Source organism: Desmodus rotundus, chromosome 1 (assembly GCF_022682495.2).
Source record: "Desmodus rotundus isolate HL8 chromosome 1, HLdesRot8A.1, whole genome shotgun sequence".
Classification (NCBI taxonomy): domain Eukaryota; kingdom Metazoa; phylum Chordata; class Mammalia; order Chiroptera; family Phyllostomidae; genus Desmodus; species Desmodus rotundus.
In genome coordinates, this window is record NC_071387.1 from 98862575 (window position 1) to 98887846 (window position 25272).

General features: G+C 55.5%; 1 protein-coding gene across 7 annotated transcripts in view; it reads right to left on the reverse strand.

The window, feature by feature from the left end:
* Window positions 1–25272, reverse strand: part of UNKL (unk like zinc finger) — a 49373-nt gene that overhangs the window by 5028 nt on the left and 19073 nt on the right. For 5 of the 7 annotated variants that reach the window (XM_053927800.2, XM_053927798.2, XM_053927804.2 and 2 more), the window contains 8 exons: window positions 24777–24912; window positions 23836–23953; window positions 21341–21425; window positions 20544–20629; window positions 16578–16640; window positions 9668–9845; window positions 2032–2124; window positions 426–653 (listed from right to left, as the gene is read on the reverse strand). In XM_053927800.2, the coding sequence (XP_053783775.1) occupies window positions 426–653; window positions 2032–2124; window positions 9668–9845; window positions 16578–16640; window positions 20544–20629; window positions 21341–21425; window positions 23836–23953; window positions 24777–24912 (987 nt within the window). The remainder of the gene's footprint in view (window positions 1–425; window positions 654–2031; window positions 2125–9667; window positions 9846–16577; window positions 16641–20543; window positions 20630–21340; window positions 21426–23835; window positions 23954–24776; window positions 24913–25272) is intronic. The other 2 variants (XM_053927808.2, XM_053927810.2) reach the window with 2 other exon arrangements.

Sequence of the window (25272 nt, forward strand, 5' to 3'; positions counted from 1 at the left end):
CATAAAATAGCTTTTTCCAGTGAAGGAATAACGTAAAACAAGAAGTAGCACTGTTTTCTGTTTTTCCAAATCCGTCTGCTCCTGTGTTGGGTCTCTGGCGGCATCGCATCTCCACTGCCTCAGACACTCCCCCGACGTGAGTGAGCCCGGCCACCGCGCTGCAGTGCGGTCACGGACCGAGCCCCTGGCGGAGGCCGAGGCGCACACCCTGCCCGAGCCCCAGGCCACCGCCGTGGGACTGGCAGAGGCATCGGCAAGGGGTCGCCTGGGAGGAACGCCGGGGCCCACACCACAGAGTGTACAGGGCAGTGTGGCGGGTGCCTCAACAGGAGGGCAATGATGTGGGGGCAGCCGCTCACGCCTCGGTTCACCCAACAGTAAACTGTCACTACAGGGCGGCCCCTCCCCCGCGAACCCCAGCTCACCTAGGGAGTTGTAGGTCGAGGCTGAGGAGCCCAGCACCCTGGGCTCCGACTTGAGGGATGGTGGCTGCTGGGGGGGCGTCATAGCCGAGGAGACAAGAGGCCCGGACAGAGGCTGGGAGAGCGAGCTGAGCGGGGAGGTGGACAGGGAAGACGAGGAGTGCAGGGACGGGGAGCGGGCCAGGCAGCCTGGAATGGTGACAGGCTCTGAGCCCCCCAGCGACCTCTGACCTGCGCAGAGCGGAGGGGCCTAGTTAGTAATCGGCAGCAGCAGCCTCTGCCCAGGACACAGCAGGCAACGCCCCTGAGCAGAGGTACAGCGGCCAGGGCAGGCGGATTTGGGGGACAGGGAGTCCCAGGCCTGCAGCAACCACGTGCAGGTGCAGAGACAGAGCTGCCCCCAAGCTGAGATGTGGCCACAGCCCTCAACCGCTCGGACCAGTGGCAAGTGCACAGGACAAGGGGCTCAGCAGGGTTCCCACAGAGGCCAGACACCCGCTAGGCCCTGCCAGCCTGCCGAGCCACTGGCATGGCGGTCTCAACACTTCTAGGGCCTCCCAGAAATGGATGAATTTGTATTAATATCAGAAGAAAAAAATGAGTTTTTAGGTCAAAGGAAATGATTCAGTTTACGAGGTCTGTCCAGAAAAAATTCCAGCCATTGTTAATATAACAAGAATGGCTTGCGTGACATCTATGTAACCTGACAACCCAGGAGAGTGGACTGGAATGCACATGGGTGAACAGTGACGAGTTCACTGTACTGGTCAGTGGGGGCGGTAGACACCATTGAGTGAGCATGTGTACCGTGTGCCCGTCTGATTCAAAATGACTGAGCGAGTAGAGCAATGATCTGCATCACATTTTGCAGTAAGCTTGAACGTTCCTCCACGGAAACTATCCGGGTGACTCAGAAGGCCGCAGCTGTGGGCAGCTGGTGATTGGCATCTTCATCACGACAATGTGCCCGCTCATGCATCACGTCTGATGCAGAGTTTTTTGGTGAAACATCAAATCACCCAGGTGACTCAGCCCCGCTACAGCCCAGATTTGGTGCCCTGTGACTTCAGGCTTTTCCCAAAACTAAAATTACCTGTGGAAGGGAAGATTTTTCAGACCACTGATGAGATTCAGGAAAACATGATGGGGCAGCTGATGGTAATTCGGAGAATTGTGTGAGGGCCCAAGGTGCCTATTTTGAAGGGGACTGAGGCGTCACTGTCCAAGGTACAATGTTTCTTGTATCATGTATCTTCTTCAATAAATGTCTCTATTTTTCATGTTACTTGGCTGGATACCTTCTAGGCAGACCTCGTATGTTAATACATCCATCTTCATGCCAAGGCAGTGATTAAAGTACCTTAGAAGGCCGAAAAGGCTGGCCATCTCCCCCCAATCCTGCACACCCCACACCCCATCTGCGCAGGCGCTGCCTTACTCAGATGGGGGTAAACTGAAGAGGTGGGAGGCTGCCCCTGCCAGGGCTGCAGGGGCCTGGGGGAGGGGGAGGGGGCCTCTCCCACCCTAGAGCCACTTTCAGATTCTTGAAAGGAAAGGCCAGGCTGGCCCGGGGCTACCTGACAAGAGCGCCAGGTGTCATCATTCTTACCGGTGGGTCGCAGGTCACATCCGTCCTGCTCGTCCAGCTCCTTATCCAGGGGGGCAAGGCTTAAATCACTAAGATGCAGATCTACGGCAGAGCCTGTCCAACAAGACACCGCGTTACTGCTCAGAGAGACAGATCGCTGCAGCAGGGAGCATGCCTGGAAGGGGGCTGCAGGGACACCCTGCCTCAGAGCTGGGGGCCGAGAGCGCGCCCCTGCCCGCGCCCCCGGAACCAGAGTCTCTGGGCGTCCCTAAATCACATGCAGCTACTGAATCACGGCCGGCTTCACCTCACTGACGTCTGCTTTCTGCCTTAGATTTCTAATCACCAGGTGCCGTTTGACCAAGGAAACATACTTAACTAGTAAAAAAAAATCCGGGAGGGCCTTGTCCAAGGGAAAACAGTTCACAGACAATGGTGTGAGGTCGCACTGGAACTGACACAGGGGCCACCGACCTCTGCACCACGGGTCACAGCAGGGAGACCCCATCCTGTTCTCCCCACCCTAGCACTGAGCAGGGGCCCTCCTATTTCCATTCCGTCCCACCGAGGCCGCCAATGCACCCCAGGCTCGTCTGTTAACAAAACAGAGGAATGGAATGGTGGGCCCCTTGGAGCTGTACCCCATTCCCAAAGCCTTCTTCAGAAACCCTCTTCTGCAGGAGGGCCCAACTCGGCACGGAGCAGGAAGCTGTCTTGGGGTGGCTGAGGTCAGGCCGGACCACCCCCAAAGCCAGCGCACATCTCATGAGTTCCTGAGGTTGTGCAGGGTCAGCTCAGGGAAGGCATGGCCAAAGGACCCTTGGGAGATGGACGGGGGAGGGGCAGCAGGCACTCCTGGGACACACCCTGAGAGCCAGAGCTGCCTTCCCCACCCAAAGGTAGGCTAGGGCCACAGGGGAGCTTGGTGACATCGCAGACACTGCACACAGGAGTTCTGACGCTAAGCCCTATTCTCCCCCAACCCCACCTCTGGGGACCCATCCTCTCCCCCCACAGCACCCCTCCCAGAGGCAGGTGGATCTCTCCTGTGCAGCTGAGCCCTGACCCTCTGGTGGCAGAGGGCCCCCTGAGCCCCCTGTAATGCCTGGCCAAATGCACCAGGTCTCATTTCAAGAGGCCACAAAGCCACCCTGCCGCAGCCACCAGGACAGATATCTCTACAGCCCAGGGCACACACCATGGGGACCCTGGTCAGACCTGCCGCTCTGGGTGAGTGAGCTGGGCTTCCGGAGGCTCCCGCCTCTGCCCGGCCCCTAGCTGCTTATTGCCAAGTGTCACAGAGTCCCCTAGAGCATGTCCTACATCCAGGTCAAAGCTGCCCAGAGACAGGAGCCCCTGCCCACTCCTGACCACATCCCACACTTGGCTTTGCCCAGATTCCAGGCCGCATCAGAGGGACAGCCACATCCCCTGCACAGGGTCATGCCAGGACGCAGTTGCGGCCCAGGCTACAGGAAGGAGCTGCTGGGTTGGGGCTGCTTCAAACAACTGCATTCGAATATAAGAGCTGAGCAAAGGCTAAGCCACGGAAGAGGACAGAAGTGCGGCTCAAGGAACAGGGGAACCCACCTGCACTGGGAAAAGGCTGCTGCCTTTTTTAAATGAGACACATTTATTGTAATCAGCAGGAAACAGGGGATAACAGACGTGTGCCTTCCAAAGAACGTCAGTCCCCAGCACACACAAATCCGTGGGGAGCCAGCTGTGGCTCACAGGTAGAGCAGACTTGAGGTCTAGCTCAGACTGGCGTCCCAGGCTGCACTGCTCCTGCCCTGCTCAGCCCCCGTGGGGACCACGTGAGCTGACGACAAGGAGGGCTCCTCGCCGATGAGAGGAGCTCAGGGGTGCACACCCAAAAGCCACTGGCTCCGGCCTCCGTGGTGTGAGGCCCCGTGCACACACATGAAGGCAGAAGCAGGGGGACCTCGAGTCTGGGACACGAGGGAGCGCCAAGGCCTGGCGAGGCCCAGGGCCGGCATCTGTCTCCCTGTTTCATCACTGCTGCTTGCAGAGGCAACCCAACCTGGTCACACTTGGGAACCAGGACCCAAAGCATAGGGGACCATACTCCACTGGCCAGAGAGGGCGCTGAGGGGACACTCTGAGGGCCCCCACTCCCTCCCACCCCCGGAGCACTGAGGCTGAGCTACCAAGTCACCTGGAGAGCGCTGTCCTCCCCACAGTGTTGTCTGTCATCAGGTGCAGTGGGGAGGCACCACGGCCCTGCCCACTCCCGAGGAGAAATTATTCACGCCACTTTGACGGTCTTATCTGGAAAGGCAGTGAGCATTCAGGGGGCTCCATCACCCCCGCTTCAACCAGAGTCCCCAGACTCCATCTTGGGAGGCGAGCAGGTGTTAAGCCTGAGACACTGGCCCTGAAGATGCCTAACTCTGCGAGGACGACTGTGCAGGGAGCCGACGCAGGCCCCAGGCTGGTGGTACCGCAAGCTCTTTAGTCCCTGAGGGGACCGTGGAAAGACACCACCACTTACGGTGGCCTCCCGAATGTCACACACACACACACACACACACACACACACACACACACACACACGGCAGAGACGGCACCCAACGCCACAGCCAAGGACCAGGCCTGTGAGCACGGCCTGCCGCCACAGTCCTTACAGAAAGGCCCCAGGGAGACCCGGCAGCGGAGGCACACACAGGCAGTCCGACCTCTGGCCCGCACTCTCCCTCTGCGTGTTCCCTCTCCCTATCAGCGCTGCTGCTCAAGCCCTTCTCTGCTGCCAGTCTCTCTCTCTCCACAGGCGGCTTCTTCCTAACACCCAGGAGCACGGGGGTCTTTGTGCCCAGGGGTTGCTGAAACCAAGCGCCAGACGCCAGACAGCTTCAAACACCACAAACCCATTCTCCCAGCTCTGGAGCCTGCAGCTGAGATCAAGGTGCACAGGGCTGCATTCCCTCTGGAGGCTCCGTTCTGCCTCTTCCAGCTCTGGCTTAGTCAGAAACCCTTGGCCTTCCCTGGCTGGTGGATGCAGCGCCACGTGGCTGGCTCTCCTCTGTGTCTCTCTCCTCCTTCTTAGGACAGCAGTCACCTTGGACTTGGGTTCATGCTAACGACCTCAGTTTACCTTGATTACATCTGCAAAGACCATTTCCAAATAAGGTCACATTGCCCGGTCGGTGGTGGGAGGCAGACCTGAGGGAATTATGTTCCGGGGGAACATAGTTCAACCCACAATAATGGGGATCAACCTGGTGACACCCCCCATCTGGTCCATCCCCTCCAGGAGGCTGTGCTCTGGTGCTTAAATTAGCACCTCCCACACCTCCAGGGCCCAGACCTCTTGGGACCCCTCCACTGTCAGACCTACCTCCCGTTACTGTGAATTCCACAAAGAAGGCCCCGTCTCTCACTCACACCTGCTCTCCCGGACACAGCCACAGCCCTGTAGGCTCTGCAGCCCCACGTGCAAGCCTGTCCCTGCTGGCCCACCCCGGATTCTTGCCATCCCGTTCCCAGGGTACTGCTCCAGCTGCCGCGCAGGCCTTGCCATCCAGCCCTGTGGGCAAAGACAGCCCCTACCTGTTGTCTGTCCTTCCCTCACCCCTTCCTCTGGGTCAATCTCTGGGCCCTCCACCCTCCTTGGGAGCTCAGCAGCCCTTCCATGCCCAGACATACATGGTTTCTGGGGCGCTCACCTCCAGTCGCCCCAGATGCCTCTCAGTATGGCTGCATCACCTCCTCCAACCAGGGAGAGGCCCCACTGCTGGATCAGCACCTTCTCCATCTGGGCACAGGTGCGTCCCTCAGGCTAGTGAACCTGGGATCACTCACTCACTGAGCACAAGCCCTGTGGGAGCCCTTAGCTCCTCCTCTTAAAACACACACCAGCCAGGCCCCAAGCTCTAGCCATCTCTGCAGCTGCCCCTTCACACCGACCTACACGGTCCCAAGAGTGATCTTGGCATCAGCCAACCACGTTGTGTCACGAGTCCTGCCTCCCCTGGCAGGCAGGACACTCACCGTCTGCTCTATGCTGCCCCCTCCTGCCCCTGCCCAAGCAGCCTTCCCACCCCAGAATGGCTCCTCCTTTGTCCCCAGGCCATGACACCACTATAGGCTTAAGCCTAGCCTGGCTCCCGTTAGCCCCCCTAGTCCTGGGAGAGCTCCTGCTCGGCCTTCAAAGCCCCTCAAAGTCTCCCCTACTCCATTCCTGCACCTTAGCCTGGCCTGTGCGGGTGCACTGAGCCAGGGCTGACTGACGTGCAGACTCGCCCACCCTCTAAGAGCCAGCACCTGGCCCCCCACCCCTTCGCTCTGCCCTGCTTCCTCCAAAAGAATGGAAGCCTGAACCCACCCTTTGTGAGCTGGCCTGGTGTCTATCTATGCTCAGCCCGGGGTTCCAAGCCACTTTCCTGAACATGCCAGTCAGTTGGGTCTGAAAACGTGGGTTCCACCCTCAGCACCTGCAGCCCTGGGACCAGGTCAGAGACGGCCAGCTTCAAAGCTTGCAGAGTTCCAGAAGCACTTTTTTGAGTAACAAAGGCACAAAGGAATGGATGGATGAGAAAGCAGACTGGACTGCAGGAGCCTTTTCTCACCTGGAAGTGATTTATCTCCCCTTGTTCCCTAACCCCACCCCATGACTCAGCACACAGGTGCACCCCTGCTGCCCTCTGAGGTGCAGAAGTGGCACCGGATCAGCTTACAAGGCAGAAGCCACCGCTGCCGGGATGTGTCCTGGCCCACTTGCGTAGGAGCAAGGCGGGTGTCCTTCCACACCTTGCTGTTCCCTGAGGTCAGACCCAAATCTCCCAAAATATTCTCTTAAAGGAAGAACCGACTTTTAAAAAGGCTTTAGCACTCAAAAGCCAGAAGAACCCACGTACACAAACTGTGCCATCTGACCTAGAACCGGCCTTTCCAAAACACCAGGCACCACCCAGATGTTAATGAGAAACTGGCTGGAAGCTGCTGAGTAATGGCCCTGGCAAAGCCCTGTTCCTGACGTGACACAGCACATCAGAGCAGCGCCCGGCCCCAGGGTCAGGGAACACACGGGGACAACAAACATAGTGCACAGAATTAAAGGCCAGATTGGGGGACCCAGAGGCCGGAGGGAGCTCCCCACGCCCACCCGGTCCGGGCAGCTCTCCCCCGACTACAGGACCGAGAAACACCTGGCACACCTGCTCACCCGCGGGTCTGAGTTTCCGACAGTGCAGGCACAGCCGGCGATTCGCTGATGAGACAGGAAACCGTCCTCTCCTGGGAAGAAGAGACCCACCTCCGCTAGGTGATGAAGGATCCGCCGGAGAAGTCTCGCGGCTGGTGCCCACGCAAGGACCAGAGGGCGCCTCTGCAGAGCAGGCTCCTCAAGAGGGCATATCTGCATTTACCTCACCCCGCAGCCCCCGGGAAGACTGCTACCAACCCCTGCTTTCACACCTGGCGCGGGCACCAAGGACCAGTACAAGAAGCACCTGGAGAAGAGGGGAGGCAAACCCGGGGAAGGGGAAAGTGCACGGGGGAGGGGGGCTGGGGAGACGCACCTCACTTGGGGTGTTGGCGCGCGGAGGGGGCGCACATGCGGCGCGAGATCGGCGCACCACACCTTGGGGTGCGGGGCGGGGCGTACCTCCCGCTCCGCAGCTTCGCGTTAGACGACCCGCACCCGCAGGCGCGCGGCTGAGGATGCTGACTCACGATCCACTGTCGCCGCCGCCGCCACCGCCACCGCCACCACCGTGGATTCAAATAGGGCCCGCGGCCCGCGCCCCGCCCACCCCGGCCCGCCGCGCCCACCAGTGACGCAAGCCTCAGACGCGCCACGCCCCTCGCCCCGCCCCTCGCCCCGCCCCCATTACGCAAGCCACAGCCGGGCGCGGTTCGCCCCCTGCGGACGCCGGCGCCGGCCCGCGCCGCGGGGGGACTCAGGGTTGCTGCTGCCCTTTGCTGCGTCTCGCTCGGCAATGAACTCCTTCGGCCCCTACTGTAATAGTCACTATTTTAATCTGAAAGCTGTTCATATGAAGTGAAAGGCAAAGGGAATAAAATCTGTCCAATGGCCCTGAGATGACTCCATTAAATCCATTAAATGCTGAATAGTTGGAAAAGGCACCTATTTATTTTTAGTTTACTCTAAATAAATGAATGAATAATTTTTAAATGGATTTTTAAAAATTCAGTGCATTAGTAATGGCATGACCTGAATGAAACTGTACAACAGGAGAAAACAGCAGTCTACCCCTGCCGGCGCCAAAGCAGGCGCGGTGGACACGGTCCCGGAGTCCTCCAAGTAGGGGGCCCTCCTGGCGTCAGAGGCAGTTCTGGGCATTCCCTTACTTCCCACAACTGGGGCAGCCGTAGGATGTAACTTCACACGTGACCTCAGGAGGGTGAGCAGAGAGAATGCGAGGATGGCACTGACAATAGAAGCTCATTGCCTTAACAAGGGTCGCAAAAGCGTGTTACCCTGAACCTGTAAGTGGAGGCGATGTGGATCCTGAAAAAAAATCACCTCTTTGCCTCCTGGTAGTTGGTTCAAGAAATGTTTAAGTCAGTGAAAGAACACACAGCAAGACAATCAGTGACATACTTAAAAAGGCTGAGAATGCCCCTTAGATGTTAAGATAATGGCTGGAAAAACTACTAGGAATATGCTAACTCCAATCGTAAGCCATCACCTGCCCCAAGAGGCCACTTTCAAAGCATAGATGTACCTAGTTCTATTTTTAACTCAGGTGAGCAGAGTTGAATAGGAATTTCATTTTCCTAATTAATTCTCTCTTATGCTCATATTTTACTATTACTACCTTTATATTGGAAAAAGCAAGCTTTATGTTAAAAATTTTTGTGCTTACCCATAATGGTACAGTTCTGTGCTGCCCAGGCCTGGCCTCTCACTGAAGCAGCCCCCTGTCCTGCCAACAGCCACACCCTCCTGGCCAACCCCGAGACAGAGAACTTGGAACTGCCACAGCGCAGGGGCAGAGCTTCTCCATACCAGGGCAGAGACGTGGGGCAGGGCCAGCTTGGCAACGCAGACAGCCCTCCGCCCTCGCCAGGTGCCCCGCCACCCTGATATGGCCTGAGGGGAACAAGAGGACAGACACGGCCCCCCGCCCCCGTGACTGTGTATCCATCCTGCTCCCTGCACTTCCACGACAGCCCCCACCTGAGCCCCACACCCCCAGACAGGCCACCAGACAGGTTCCTTCCCAGCCCAGCTCCAATCACATTGGTCATCAGTCCACAAACCCTCAATGACTCCTAGCAGCTAAGGACCCCCAATAGTTGGCAGCCATGCCCACTGCTTTGTGGCTGCATCTGCACCCCCTCTTCACCCTTGTCATGGCCCCCTACCTTCTGGTGCCCTCACTGCCCCCAACTCCATTTGAATTCCTCTAAAGCCTCCCATTCTCGGCCTCATCCTGGGGCCTGCGCCACTGCCTCCCCCTGACGGCTTCTCGTCAGCTCTGCAGCACCAGGCTGCTGCCGAGGCAGGTGTTTCCATGACCACGTGATACAGCCAAGGTATTGCACAGACCGCCAAAACACATGTGGCTTTTTCACCAAAACTTGCATTCCGAAAGTATCCCTAAATAAATTATTCTCCAAATGCTACAATGTAAGTGCTAAGTCAAGGAAACGAGAGTCTTGGGCTTACCTGGGACGGACTCCAGGGCACTGCCAGTGGGGTCCAGCGGGTGGGCACGTGCTGAGAGAGCGGGTAGAGCGGTGGGGGAGGAGCTGCTGGAGCCAGCACTGGATGCCAGGCTGGATGCCACGCTGGAGCTCACGCTGGGAGCAAGCGGGTGAACCACTGTGAACACCGCCAGGTGGTTCTGTGCAAAGACACAAACAGGATGAGCAGGCGCACCTGCACGGGCAGCAGCGTGACCTAAGCACGGAGTCAAGGACAGGCAGAAGCACTGGCCGGCCTCTCCCCCCAAAGCAAAACATAAAGAGAGTGGACTGCCTCCCTAAATGTCTAGTTATTTACAGTGACCACGACAAGCAGCCTCACTAGCTGCCAATCACCCAGAGTTGGGAACAAATGCATCTCAAAGTGTCTCATAGAACGAACTGCTCTGCAGAAAGCAGCTTTCAAAAGCAGGCATTCAGTACTGGAAAACCACCCATCCACAGACAAAACAGAGCACCAGACCTGCTGAACACATAGAGGAAACGGTCCCACGACCCCGTTACCCAAGAAAAGTAAAAAACAGGGACAATTCACATTTTCTTGACATGGTGGGTAACAGATTAAAGGACAAGAGCTGGCGCAGTCTCAGGCGTGCGCGGTGCCGTGCACGAGCAGAGCACACGCTGCAAATGACACAGGACAGGCTGCGAGCCAGCCCACAGCCGCCTCTGAGAGGCAGGCTCTGGGGTCACTAGGAAACCTGGAGTCGGAGCTATATTGAGGTGAAGTAGTGTGGATATCTGGGTTTTGCTTCAAAATAACACAGAAGAAGCTATGGCCGGTGTGGCTCAGTGGATAAGAGCACAGGCCTGTGAATGAAAGGTTGTCGGTTCGATTCCCAGCCAGGGCACATGCCTGGGTCGTGGGCCAGAACCCCATTTGGGGGTGTACGAGAGGCAACCAACCTCTCACACAATGATGTTTCTCTCCCTCTCCTCCCCTCTCTCTAACAATAAATTAAAATATTTTAAAAAATAATTCCGGAGACGTTAACCTGAGGGTGGAGCAGCTACAAGGCCAAAAACAAGGCTGGGGGTGTGGCTACTAGTTTGTCGGCTTCAGGGAAGCTTTCCACACTAAGGAGTGTCACTATGCATTTTGTCACACAGAAATCTAGCACAGTACAGTTTCTCAAAGAGAATGTTTCCTGGCACTGAGGGCTCATTCCCAGGGTTCACAGGCTCCCAACCCCTCCACTGACATTGGAGAGCTTCCATGACAGACCATGGGGTCCATGCGTGCAGAACTGATTGCCACTGCATGTTTGAGGTTAAAATTTAAAAATAACAACTCAAACTACAGAAGTCTGAAGAGTCATCTTTCCCGACGCTTCCTGGGGTCACCCACAAGCAGGCTTTCCTGTCCCTCCAGCTGCGGTGTGACCACAGGCCTCCCATCCCTCTCTCCCTCCACTGGGCTGTGTGCCATCCCCAGGGAAGCCAGGAACCGCTGTAACCAACCAAGGACACTGCAGATGCCCCAAACTGAACCCTACGCACTGAGCCCGACCCAGAGCCACCAGACTGAGGCACCCACTGTGACTTCGCCTGCCCACACAATTCACACTGCAGGAGGAGGTGCCCCCTCAGAGACATCAGGTGACACTTTGTCCTGAAAACTGATGAGAACATCCTGGCGAGCCCTTTCACCTAGGCTGTGGTCGTTACAGATGTACCAGGATGGGTCGAGCATGGGGCACCATCAACGGGGGAGCCTGACACACCCAGCGAGGTGGAGGCCACACCCACCCCGATAGCTTTGTCTGCCTGGTTTATTTTCTTTCTTCTTTCTTATGGTAAAATATACAGAACATAAAATTTACCACTTTAACCACTTTAAGTGCACAATTCAATGGTATTCAGTACACCCACGCAGTCGAGCAAAATCAGCACCATGCATCTCCGTAACTTTTCTATCTTCCCAAACTGTCCCCATCAAACCCTTAACTCCCCACCCCCGCCTGCCCCCACCCTACTTTCTGTCTATGAATCTGACTCTTCCCTGGGCCTCACATGAATGAAATCACATGATACGTGGTCCTTTGTGACTTGCTTCTCTCACTGGGCATAGTTATCTGTTACGGATGGATTGTCTGCATTCCTCCAAGAGACAGTGTTGAAGCCCTAACACCCTGTGTGGCTGTGCATGGAGATGGGGCCTCAAAGGAGGTGATTAAGGGCACATGAGGTCAGAAGAATGGCGTCCTCACCCCACAGGACTGGTGTCCTCATAAGAAGAGCAAGAGACGCCAGGGAGGCGCACGCACAGAGGAAAGCATCTCAGTACACAGCGCGGTGCCGGCCATCTACAGGCCACGGAGAGAGGCCTTGGAGGAGCCAAACCTGCCCACCCCTTTGATCTTGGACTCGCAGCCTCCAGAACTGTGAGGAAATATGTTTGTTAGTTTAGCCAGCCAGTCTGTGGTATTTTGTCAATGGCAGCACTAGCTAATGGTCTTCAGGGTTCACCCATGTTGTAGCAGGTGTCAGAATTCCCTTCCTTTTTAAGGCCGAGTAATATTCCACCATAGGTGTACACCACATTTTGCTTATCCCTTCATCTGTCCGGCACTTAGGTTGCTTCTACCTTTTGGCAATTCTAAATAATGCTGCTATAAACATGGGTGAAACAAATCTCTCTTTGAGACACTCCTTTTAATTCTTTTGGGTATATGAGGTCTGTCCGGAAAAAGTGCAGCCATTGCTAATATAGTGAGAACGGCTTGTGCAACATCCATGTAACCTGGCGGCCAAGGAGAGTGGACTGGAATGACCATGTGTGAACAAGGACGACTTCACTGTACTAGTCAGTGGGGGCAGTAGGTGCTCTTGAGTGAGCATGTGCACTGTGTGGCCGTCACATTCAAAATGAGCGAGTACAGCAACGGATCTGCATCTCATTTTGCGTTAAGCTCCAACATTCCTCCGTAGAAACTATTCGGATGATTCAGAAGGCCACAGCTGTGGGCAACTGGTGATTGGCAGCTTCAGCATGACAACAGGCCTGCTCATACATCATGTCTCCTGCGGAGTGTTTTGGTGAAACATCAAATCACCCAGGTGATTCAGCTCCCCTACAGCCCAGATTAGGCACCCTACAACTTCTGGATTTTCCCAAAACTAAAATCACCTTTGAAAGGGAAGAGATTTCGATGAGATTTGGGAAAATATGATGGGGCAGCTGATGGGGATTGGGAGAACTGTGTGAGGGCCCAAGGTGCCTACTTTGAAAGGGACTGAGGTGTCATTGTCCTATGTACAGTGTTTCTTGTATCTTCAATAAATGTCTCTATTTCCCATATTACATGGCTGGACACCTTCTGGACCTCATATATCCAGAGGTGAAGTTACTCTATCATATGGTAGTTCTATTTTTAATTTTTCAAGGAACCACCATACTGTTTTCTAACGCATTAAAGTTGTAATTTCTCCACATCCTCACCAACACATTATTTGCTGGTGGGGTTTTTTTTCAATGAGTGTGAAAGTCGTATCTCATTGTGGATATGTTAGGACAAGAATCTCAAGGTCCGGGCAGTTCTAAATGCTATTTCTTGCTAAATGTTAAAATACAGCACAGTATTTTGTAGCTGCGGCAGGAAACAGGAGGAGCTGAAGGGAGCTCCAAGCATGAAAGGAGCCAACTACAAAGAAGAAATCAGCGCGCAATTGACCAACAGTGTAGTGAGCAGGGGCTAGGCCTCCCTCAGGGGAGGCAGAGCTCTGATACAAATCCTGTCTCCTTGACTTGCTGTCACGTAAATTAAACTTTGTGACAACCACCTCTCCTTCTTTGAATAGAGCACCCCAAGTGGCGAACCCCTGGAGTTCGGGAACATATGTGAGCTGCATTTCCCTGATGACCAGTGGTGTTGAGCATCTTTTCATGTGCTTACGGGCTACCTGTCTTTCCTTCGGAGAAATGTCTATTCAAGTCCCTGGTCCACTTTTAATTGGGTTTGACGATGTTGAGTTGTAGGAGTTGTTTTGAAGTTGTGGACATTAACTCCTGATCAGACACATGATTTGCGAATGTTTCCCCTGTTCCGTGGGCTGCCTTTTCACTCTGTTCACAGGATTATCTCACACACAAGGTTTGGACTGTGATGATGTGGAACTCATCTTTTTCTCCTTTGTTGCCTGTCTTTGGGCGTCACGTGCAAGAAATCATCACCAACCCCGGTGTAATGAAGCTTTTCCGTCTGCACGTTTTGAGTAATCGGCTGGAGGACAGCAACTTCCACCAACACGAGACACTGGGCCAAAGGAACCTTATAGTGACTTGGGGTCTCGTCAAAGTGATAACCTCGAAAGCTAGCAGGTTAGCAAGGCAGCAGGTACCCCCTGGTTTCAGATGAGGACTCTGTGGCCAACCACACGGCTCTCATGAGGGTCGTGCACTCTGGGGCTGGCAAGGCGACATGCCTGGCTGCCCTAGGTTGGGGGCCTCTCAGGTGGAACAAGAGCGAGTCCTGGGCTCCGGGCACACCAGGGACAGCACTTCCACAGTCTCTGCAGCTGGCACAGGTCATCACGTGGGCCACGATGGGCACCTCCACTCTGAGCAATGTTAGAGCCACCAGCAGGAGAGCTGTTTGGCTCCACGAGTTCCATCAAGTGCGGCCTGGCGAGCGGGGGACAGACCATCCAGGAAGGAAGACGGAACTCGGGGCGGCCCAGACTAAGCAGTAATTGAACCACCTCAGTTTACCAAAGAAAACTCTGGGTAGAGAGGCTCCTGGTGCTCCCCGCTCTTACCCAAATGGCCAAGACCCCCAAAACAGGAGCCACTGCCAGGGCCCAGGAACAGAGTGACACTGGGGACACAGGGACCTGCAGCTGACACAGAGGAGATGGCAGGTCCCAGAGATAGAGTGGTCAACGCTCTCCTCTGACCAGAGCAGCCTGGTGCCCATGTGCAGGGAAGGGGTCCCCAGACAGCTGTCTGTCCATGAGAGCACAGTGTCACTTTGGTGTACCCTTCAGCCTTTCAAACTGGGCAGAAACCTGGGGACAGGGAGTAGAGGGTTGGGGTAGGTTGTGGGGAAAAGGCTGGGAACACTAAGCTCACTTAGAGACCCTTGGAGCTACGTCTCCAATCCTGCCCCACCTGGCACCCACTGCCCCTGGAGCCCGGCATTGGGTTGGCATGGATGGGGGTCTCTGGGCACAGGTAAGAGCTGGCCTGTAGACAAACTCGGCCAGTCTAGTAGTATCAGTGCCAAGGAGTGGGGCTGCTGCCACAGTGTGAGGACATACCAGCGTGGGGGACAGCACGCTGTCCCAGGGCAGCTCATGCACTGGGACTGCCCAGCCCTCTCCTAGGGCTTCCGGACCCTAGCCTGGGTGGGGTCCCTCACCGTGCGGCTTGGGGAGTCTGCCCTGCGGCTCCTTTCCAGGCCCTTCTTCAGCAGCCCTGAGATAGGCAACATGCTACCTTACTGCTAAGATTTCATGTTTCAGATTCTTAATGAACATCTTGTGAATTTTCATCTATGGAGAAAAAAAACCATCACAAAATAACTAAGTTGCATTTTCACTTTCAACTACCCTGATTTCGAACATGTGCTTCAGAAGCTCCTAACAGAACGTAAGTGACTGAGTAACTGGCTCCAGAGGAGACATCTGCAGGGAGGTGCCCTTGGGGGGCACACCCAGCAAACCAGGACAGAAGGGAAGGAGAGGCGCTGCCCATTCAGGAATCTAAAATAAAGGTCACCGCAGAGGCTGCAGCTGCTTGTTGAAGCCCTCCGCCGGAGACGTGAGCGTTGGCTCCCTGCCACGCCTGGCCGGCCAAACGCTCACAGCTCTGCCTTGTTAGCGCGAGGGGTAAAAGTAAGTTTTCAGTCCTTAGGGCAGTGGTGGGGTGGGGGTGAGGGGAGAATTGTTTCTCAAAACAAACAGTAGGTTTGGACAAGCCCAAAGCTGGGGTGGGCAGAATGGAGAGACAGACCCCAACTTTGCTGAAGCCTCAGGGCAGTAGAGGCTCCCGGAAGCCCCCCACTCAGCCTCACCGAGGAGCAGAAACAGTTAGCAAAACCTCAAAGGACATGCTGACCACTATCTCAGATGCGACAATAAGGTGTGACCTAGAGAGACGGAGCCAACTGTCTTGGATGCTGTCTGGGCTGACCTGTGCCCCCTGACCCTCCTGACCCCAGAACCGCTGAATGGTACCGTACTTGGAAACGGGATCTCTGGCAAGGGAATAGAGTTAAGATTAGGCCTTTAGGGTGCGTCCTAATCACTATGACTGGTGTCTTTATAAAAAGAGGAAATCTGGAGAAGGACGGCAGAAACAGAGAAGACGAGAGGACCCAGGGAGAAGACAGTGTCTACAGGCCAAGGACAGAGGCCTGGGACAGACCCTGCCACACCCAGATCTCAGACTTCCGGCTGCGGGAGAATGAACTGGTGGTGCACGGCCCCAGGACACTGACCCAGATGAGCCGGGTCTCGCTCGTCTTGTTTTCCTGAGGAGGAAACTTTCAAAGGTTTGGGTTTTGTTTTTTCCAAGGTATAGGCAGGCCTCGTTTTACTGCGTCTTTTGCAAACTGAAGGCAAGACCCTCCACCCGCAAAGAGATTACGGCTGGCTTGTTGCCAGGCTCGCTTTCCTGCAGCCGCCTGGAACCGAGACTGCAGTATCTCCAAGGTCTGCCTGCGCGACACTAGTTGTTTAAGCATTAAAACAAAGGACACGTGGAATAGACAACTTGAAGAGATAACCAAAAACATAGTTAAGTCACATGTGCACATTAACTAGGTCACTTTGCGTCAGGAGTGAGCATGACCAAGTGAGTTAGGGAGCGGTCACACAGCGCGGCCCCCACGCTCCCGGGGCAGCGTGCAACCTGCCGCAGGGGACGGTACCTGCTTGCCGTCGTGCTCGCTGGCCTTCTGGCCGCCTTCAGCAGGTGAGTCCCTCCGCTTTGTCTGCAACAGAAACAGGAAAACAGTTGATTAAAGATATACAGCAACCTAAGCTTTGTTCAAAATGTAGAAAATGTCACGTACTAAAGTCTCATAAAACAAAAAAGGCATTCAATCAGCTAGCTCTTCCTCAGTTGTGAACTCCACTTCTTACACCAGACATTGACCTTTGACCTCCGGGCTAGTCTGTGTGAAGGTAGCAAGTGAGCTCCTCGCACCCTGAACCCACAACCCGCCCCTGACAAGCCAGCCCTTCCCCACAGGGCGGGTTGAAGAGCTAGGCAGTTCTGGAAAGACCAACGCCTGAGACAAAGGATGATTTCCGGCAGTCCCCTCTCCTCGCCCTTGGTGAAGGTGGCTCCCCTACCTTCCCAGGAAGGCGATACCACCTCCTTTTTATTAAGATTTTACTTATTTTTTAGAGAGAGGGGAAGGGAGGGAGAAAGAGAGGGCAACACTGATCAGGTGCCTCTCACACGCTCCCCAACTGGGGCCCTGGCCTGCAGCCCAGGCACTTACCCCAACCCGGGATAGAACCAATGACCTTTCGATTCACAGGCCAGCACTCGGCCCACGGAGCCACACCAAGCAGACACTGGGACTCGGGAGACTGCAGGAGGCTGAGTCTGCGTGACGCAGCGCACTGGAGCAACCCTGGCCTTCTAGGGCTGTCCCCTTAGATCTACCTTCGCACAGCCTACCAGCCCGGAGGCAGAAACCCCTCTGGTCTTACCAGTTCTTCGGGTCTTGACCTCTTTTCTGGGAAGGACACCGTATGTGTTAGGAAATAAACTTTTTCTCCTGTCAATACGTCTTTTGTCAGTTTAATGTTCAGGGCCCCGGTCCCTGAACCTCCAAGGGTGGAGGGAAAACTGCTTTTCCTCCCCTACACACATAAAATCCCTAACTCTGCTGAGCCACCTCCTGGGAAAACTGTGCCTGACGATGGCTCTGCCCAGAACTCAGGGTCTGTGTTCCCTCAGGACAAACGTGAGCACCGACACTGCAGCCCGAAGTGCCCTTTGCATCGGAAGGGTATGCTGATTTTTATGCCATCCTATACGTGCATTTGTAGTGGTGGCTCAGGTCACTGCGGCCTTTCTTCCTTTTTTCTTTTTGTTTTCTGGATCTGCCAAAGTGAGGCAGGATGATAACGAGCCAGGAAAATTCCTTAACAAGTAGAACAGGGAAACTTAGACAGAGCTGAACACACTGACCGTGCAACGTACAGCCAGGTCACCTCCCTGAAGACAACACCTAAGCCTCAGCTCCGGGCCCAGCAAGGAGCAGAACCAGGTGGCTGGTGCTCAGACCAGCTGCAGTGACTGACGACCCCCCAGCCCTGTCGCTGAGCAGTCAGTGAGACGAGACCACCACCCTGGAGAACTGACGCATATTCTGCTGAGACACCCCCCCCCCAAACATTCCGCCTGCAGGGGAGAAATAAAAGCCCCAAGACAAAAGACTCAATGAGCACTCCCTCTGGGTAGCAGCCCACACTATTCCCTTTCCCCTCTTCTTCCCCACAGGCATGCATCTCCTAAACTCTAAGGGACCCCAAGACTTGCAACCAGGGGAGCAGTGGGCAGCGGCAGCTTGTCTCAGATTAATCCCCTGAACCTGTCCAAGGCCCCTTTTCTCTGACTTCCCAGTGAGCTAAGGCAGCCCAGCCTAGGCTCTCCTGTTGCTTCTCTATGCTAAGCTTGTCCTCGTTTTACTGTCCCCAGCTTTGACAAATATCCCTCACAGTCACCTGGACTTGTGTTGTGAAACCTTCCCTGTGTGAAGTCAAAACCCCACACACTACTGGCGGGCCCCAGGCAGCCCTGCCCAGGGGCAGGCCCTGTGGGTAACAGAAGGGCTGAAAGAGCTTACGAAGGGCAGAAGAGGACAGGGTGTCCACCAGGCGCTAACGGGGCCCTTCCCCTTCACTCACCGCAGAGCAGCTGCGGGGCCAACCCTGAGGGCAGCCTGGTGGGTCTGGACTCCCTGGGTCTCTCTAAAGCCAGAAGTGACCCCTCGCTGCAGATCTGGGCGAGGGGCTCCAAAACTGCTGACCAAGACCCGAGCGTCAGTCCCGTTTTAAGACTCAGTTGTGAAGAAACCTTGGTTACCCTGAAGCAGCTCTGCTTACCTTCGGGATGCGAGTCCTGACGCCGGGCAGGCCCACAAAGCTCCCTGCCGTGGGACCGTACCCCATGGTCCAGGCCCCTCTCTACACCCTTGCCCGGCGCCTTCAGGCTACAGGGGGTGGGGGCAGCTCACACTCTTTCGGCTGGCAACGCCCTGTCACATAGTGCCGGGCTGTCACCTGACTGTGTGTGGAGGACTCAGGCAGAAGGGAGGACCAAGGAGCGGCTTGCCCGGAAGGCCACTGTGAGCTCTTCTTCGCTTATGCTCGGCTTTGTTGTCAAAGGTGACTGAGATTCAGAAAACTGGAAAGGGAAGCTGCCCTCCATGAAACGTCTTCTTTGGGACATCAACATCCACACTGAGGTCTGACATTCTTCAGGAGTCCCCATCAATCTGTTCCCTTACGGTCACTAATGAATCTATATGTCCCCACCCGCGGAACCCGAGCCCAAAAGGGTGGCCAGAGCCAACCTGAGCGCCTCAGCCCCCTGCCCGTTTTCCTACACGCCGGACCTTCATTCAGTTATCTGCTGACTGTGTCACCAAGAACAACTAGCCAATTCCAATGCCTCGGTCACCCAAATCTTGATGTTTCATACTAAAACAGTTTGCTCGAGTCTTTTGAATGAACATTTAGAGAGTTTTAACTTCTTCCTCAACTTTCCCTCCTGGCCCTCGGATCCGTGTGAATTGTCTTGTGGAAAGATAACCGGTGCCGAGTCCAGCTAGAGGGGGGTGGCTGCACACAGTAAATGTACAAGGTGCCACTTTAAAATGGCTAATTTCAGCCCTGACCGGCGTGGCTCAGTGGGTTGGGTGTCATACTGCAAACCGAAAGGTCCCCAGTTCAATTCCTGTTGGGACACACGGCTGGGTTGTGGGCCAGGTCCCCAGCTGGGGGGGCAAGAGGCAACCAATCGAAGTTTCTCTCCCTCTCCTTCTCCCTCCCTTTTCCTCTCTCTAAAAAATAAATAAATCTTAAAAGAAGATTACATTTGTGTCCCGGGTGTGGCTCAGTGGGTTGGAGCATCATACACCAAAGGTCTGAACCCCGTTCCCACCGTCTCACTCTGCCCTCAACGACCGAGGGTTCCACCTCATCAGGGCCATCAGCTCAGAAGTGACCCCCTCAGTACCTCATTGTCCCAGCAAACCTCTAGGACCACCCTGACTAAGACCCCTGAGGGTGCTCATGTCTGGGACCTGCCCACACCAGCCCTCCACCTGCCCCAACCAGCACCGTCCCTCCCGGGCAGCAAACAGCCCTGAGACGACCCCCGGCCTGGACTTGGGGCCCTTCCTTTGAGGTCGGTCCAAGACTACACCCTCACACACAATATGTGTGTGTCCGCCAAAAGGCAAGGCCCGAGCCAGAACTTAGCCAAGATTCTTCGAGAGTCTTCTAGGAGCCACCGATCCACAGGCAGCCTGTCTTCCAGCGCATCACCCAGAATTCACAACCATCTGCCCTTACAGCTCAATTAAAACCAAAGGACAGGGGGAAAGAAAAAGGACAGCCCGACCGGGTACTCAACTGACGCTTGGTTAGAAGTGTCATCCCGATACACCAAGGTTGTGGGTTTGATCCCCAGTCAGGGCACATGTAAGAAGCAACTAATGAATGTATAAATAAGTAGAACAACAAATCGATGTTTTTTTTCTCTCTCCCCCTAACCCCTCTAAAATCAATTTAAAAAGACAGAACAACAAGAACAAAAACAAAGGGCAGGAGGCTATCCACCAGGCACCTTCCTCGGGACGCTGCCCACTTACGTTTCCAGGGGGGCCGCTGCTGGCCGCGGAGCTGCTGGTGGGGGTGAGGTCTCGGCAGCCCCAGTCACTGGCCATTCCCAGGTTCTCTGCAGAGAAGGGAGAAGCAGGCTTGGAGCAGCTGAGGGCTGCATGAGGTCTCTGGTTACAGGGTCCCCTACAAGCTGGGGAAAGAGCAGGCACTGGTCTCACCACAGTAGACCCTCCCTGGCGATGGGAGGGGGGCACCCGAGCCCCCACCTGAGCCGTCAGGGCACCGTGATCTTCAAGTCTCATGATTTGAGGATCAGAAAACAATATAAAATTTTAATAAGAAAAGCTACCCTCCCCATTAAAATAGAAATCAGAAAGTAAAATTAGAGTCGCCAACTATACTCACAAAACTGGAACCTAAACTCAAAAGCTCTTAAGAGGAAATCCTCAGAACAGCGGGGAAAGGCCGAGTCTGTGTGCGTGTTCCCGTCACCGACATTCGCTTCTGCCTTTGACAATATTTTACCGGCCCGTCTGTCCACCGGAACTACAACCCCCTCCCCCGCCCAGAAAGAACGGCCATGCCAGGGCCCAGCCACTGTGCTCAGGACCCCAGAACACCTGCAGGGGGGGCTGCTCTGGGCCCCACGAGGCCTGGCCCACAACAGGTCCCATCCCAAGAACCCTAAAGCACGTGCCAGGGTGTTCCTGCCTGCCCCCCATCCTTAGAGCTCACTCAGGATGAAGAGAAAGCGCCTGGGGGTCACCTGACCTGATGCGTCTGCAACAGCCGCCAAGGCGGAGCCTGTGGGGTGTCGCGCACTTACTTTCCACGTGCGCGAAGGCACAGAAAGGACCCCGGGGGCAGTAGCCGGTCTGGCGCATGTCATTGCACTTTGTGGACTTGTAGATCTGGGAAACAAGAGGAGAGGAAGGTAGGCTAGATTGGAAATGGGTTTCCACGGGAAGCGGGGCTGGAAGTACACAGTGTAGAGGACTAAGCTCCCAACCATAACAGGGGTCGTCCGAAGAGAGGGTGTGAACTCGGCTCCTCCCCCGCAGGCCCATAGTCCCAGATCCTCTCCCCCGCACAGGGCCAGTCAGCCTGGGGAGCAAGAGCCTGCAGCATCTGTCCTTGACGTCACACGAGTCAGGTTTTCCACTTGGTGTTTTCTGAAAGACGCATCTGATTTGGTGCCTGGTGCACAGAAGCTGCTCAAGAAATGCCTATTAAGTGAACACGCGCGTCCGCCCCAGGGCCAGACCCAATCCACGTCACTTGGGCCAAAGACACTCTCACCCTGGCAACAACAGGGGGTCTGACCCTGCAGCGCACCAGGGCCCAGGAGGACCAGGCCAGTCAGGGCACAGATGCCGCTCGTGGACACTGCCACGGCAGGACCTCTGCGCTTCTGTCCGAGCCCCAAATCGACATCCCCCCGCCTCTCCTCCCTTCCCCGCTTGCAATGCCTCTCAGTTCCCCTGACGTTTCAACTGTCCCCTCGCAGCCACACCAACAAAAGCCATTTCCAAGGATGTCAAATTCACTAAAAATATCAGGAAACTAAATGTCACTTTATGTGCATTGTAAAGCATAGAATCTAAACAGAACACACTTTCAAGAAACGAAGTGCAATCGACGCTGGATGAGGCGCCACCCCTGCCGGGAGCCCAGGGCACCTCATCTGGCACAGCTCCGCACTCCCTCCCGCCCGCACTCCCGCCAGAGGCTGCAGTGCTCGCGGCGCTGCGCTCGCTAGCGCTGGGTGAGGGCAGGGCACGTTCACCACTCTAGGTTTTGTCTTGCTTGAGCGTGCACCAAGGTGTGTGTAAAAACGGATGGCAAACAACCCAGAGGTAACATGGTGCGTGACACAGCACGGTCACACACCTGTGTGGCCGCAAACACCGCCGGCAGGCCTGAACAAGGCCGGTGTGAAGGCCCAAGGGTGCCACCAGCCAGCTTTTTCTTCTGTATCAAGCCACAACATAAAGAACAAACCGCTGAGTAAAGAATCACTGGTATCGGTGGGCTTTAAGCCCCTGCTCTGCACCTACTTGACCCACACAGAAAGAAAAGCATCGGCCTGGGATGCGGGGAAGAACCACGAGTGCTGCAGGAGCCACAGAAGAGCCAGAGGTGGGGTGAGACTGCTCATTCAAACACTTCTGTTGTGAACCAGCACAAAGTATATTCTGAGTTCCAAAAACTGAACAAATGAGTGAATGAATGGCCATGTGAGTAGAAGAGGAAAGGAAAAACCTGAGACCAGCGGCCATACATCCTGAAATGCACATCTTGGCTTCAGGGACAAGCAAGGCGGTGAGGGCTGGGGTTGCACCAAAGCTCACCGCTCCGCCCAGGGCCTCCCGCCCACAGAGCCTGAAGCAGCCCGCTGCCACAGAGGACAGCTCTCACGCCTGACCAGGCCACACAGGCTTCAGGGTTGCCCTCACTGCCCTGCACCGGCTTCTCGCTAGGTTCCTGGAGGTGAGCAAACGAGCCCACCCCTTAGTTCACACGGACCAGCACTCGCGTCACCGCCCCCATGGGTGCACGTCCACCACCCCTTCCCGGCGTCCCCGCCCCCAGCCCAGCCCAGCCCCCACCCCCGCCTGGTCCCCGAGCTCTCTTGCTAACTCATGCTCCCAAGGAGGTTTGTTTACATATTCATTTTTAACACAAATCCAAGTGAGCTCTGGTTAGCTCAGCAGGCCCTTGTTGTCCACACCCAGCACAATCCAAAGGAAGGACTGGCTTCTGCCATCTCCAAGGAGGTGACCTCTTTGCCCCTAGAATGTATAGCCTGGTAATTGTCTATTTACCAGGCCTCGGGCCACTTGGATAGTGACACTGTGACTGGTGGTGGGGGCCCTGGATCCCATGGCATCAACACAACCCAGGTCAGCCACGTCTCCACAACCAACCCCCCCAAAACACCCTGGGCACAAGGGAAAACAAAACACACACACCCTGGGCAACGAGGCTCGGCTGAGTTCCCACTGGCGGGGAGCACTCTGTGGTCACGCACAGTCACTGGCAGAAACGCGCACTGTCCCTCACTCCGTGGGAAGGGACAGCTGGAAGCTTGTGCCCGGTCGCTCAGCACCCTGCCGCCTACTGATTTCAGTCTGTGCCCCTCCGGGACAACAAACCATAACTGTGGACCTCATGGCTCCGCTGAGTCCGTGAGTCCCACCGCACCTGAAGGTGGTCTTAGGGACCGCTGAACAAGGCAAGGAGAAGTCACCCAGACCCACCCTCTCCCGGGCTGTGAGTGACACTGAGCGGCTGGCGGCGGCCCGGCCTCCCCACTCCTACCTCCGGGTGGAACTGCTGCTCCGTGCGCGAGTGGCAGTACTGACAGCTGTCCCCACTGTCACACCTCGAGGGCTCACCCCACTCATCGCCGTGCTTCACGCTGGGGCATGGAGTGGACCTGGAGGACAGGGGGGTCATAGGTCTGAGGGGATGTCCTTTCTGCGTGCTGTGGGGTGCTGCTCTCCCCACCCATCACTGGGCCCGCCTCGCAGGGTGGTGGGCCCACACCACAGAGGGCCACGGGCAAACGGCCCCTGGAAGGGCTGGTCTTCCTCCTTCCGAGGACAGGCAAGGGCGGGCCAAGTGCCATCTGAACCCAGAGAGTACTCGGGACTCCTGTGTTTGTTTCCCATAAAAATTAAAGTGAGACTAAGTCAGGGCTGCCCACACCGATGAGAAAAGCATCTTGGAGAAGCAGCCGGCCCGCCGAGGCCAGGAGGAGGCAAGCCGGGCCCACAGCCTAGCTTTTCTTTAAGTGGTTTCAAAATTGGATGTGAGACTTTTTTCCCACAATATGAAAATTCTAACCAAAATCCTCTACTTTTCATGTACTTGGCAGCTTTATTGTAACTTATTTGGATTCATAGGGAAAAATACCATCAGTGGTAAATAAGACCTTTTGTTTTATTGGTTTTTCAGGGTTTTCTTTTTTTTTTTTTTTATAATTTTCTACTGTTCTGTATGCAACAAATTTACTTTACCTTCCCAAGCTAAAACTTAGAGACTACTAATTTAGGTCCTCCGTTCCTTTCTGGCATGACTCAGAGAAAGAACAACGTGGTAAACCAACTCTCTGCCTGACCCGGCGGTTTCCTGGGCAAGGGAGGTGGCCTCGGGTACCTGCAGAGGGGTTCTTCCCTCAAAGAAAGAGCTGGATGAAGACCTCGGGGCCTGAAGGAGAATCAGATAAAGGCCCAGGTGCCCACGGTCCCGGGGCTCACCTATACTGGAACCTCCGGGGGTTCCGCCGTCTGTCCCTGCTGTTATGGTAGTGGGGACACGCGTAGCCCTGGCGACAGAGGCGCGGAGGCTTCGGGCACTGCTCGGTCTTGTAGCTGCCCAGCACAAAGTTGGTGTCTGAAAAACAGGGGTCCACATGGAAGCAAATACATGCATGCTCATGTAGCCAAAAGAGAAAATAACCTGCCCTGGCTGGTGTGGCTCAGTGGATTGAGCGCCAGCCTGCAAACCAAAGGGTCTCCGGTTCAATTCCCAGTCGGGGCACACGCCTGGGTTGCGGGCCAGGTCCCCAGTAGCAGGTGCGCAAGAGGCAACCACAGAAGGATATTTCTCTCCCTCTCTTTCTCCCACCCTTCCCCTGTGTCTAACAATAAAATAAACAAAATCTTTAAAAACAGAAAGAAGAAAGAATCCAAGCGTCCATCCACAGATGAACAAACGAACAACGCGGCCCCTCGCACACAGGACAACCGCTCG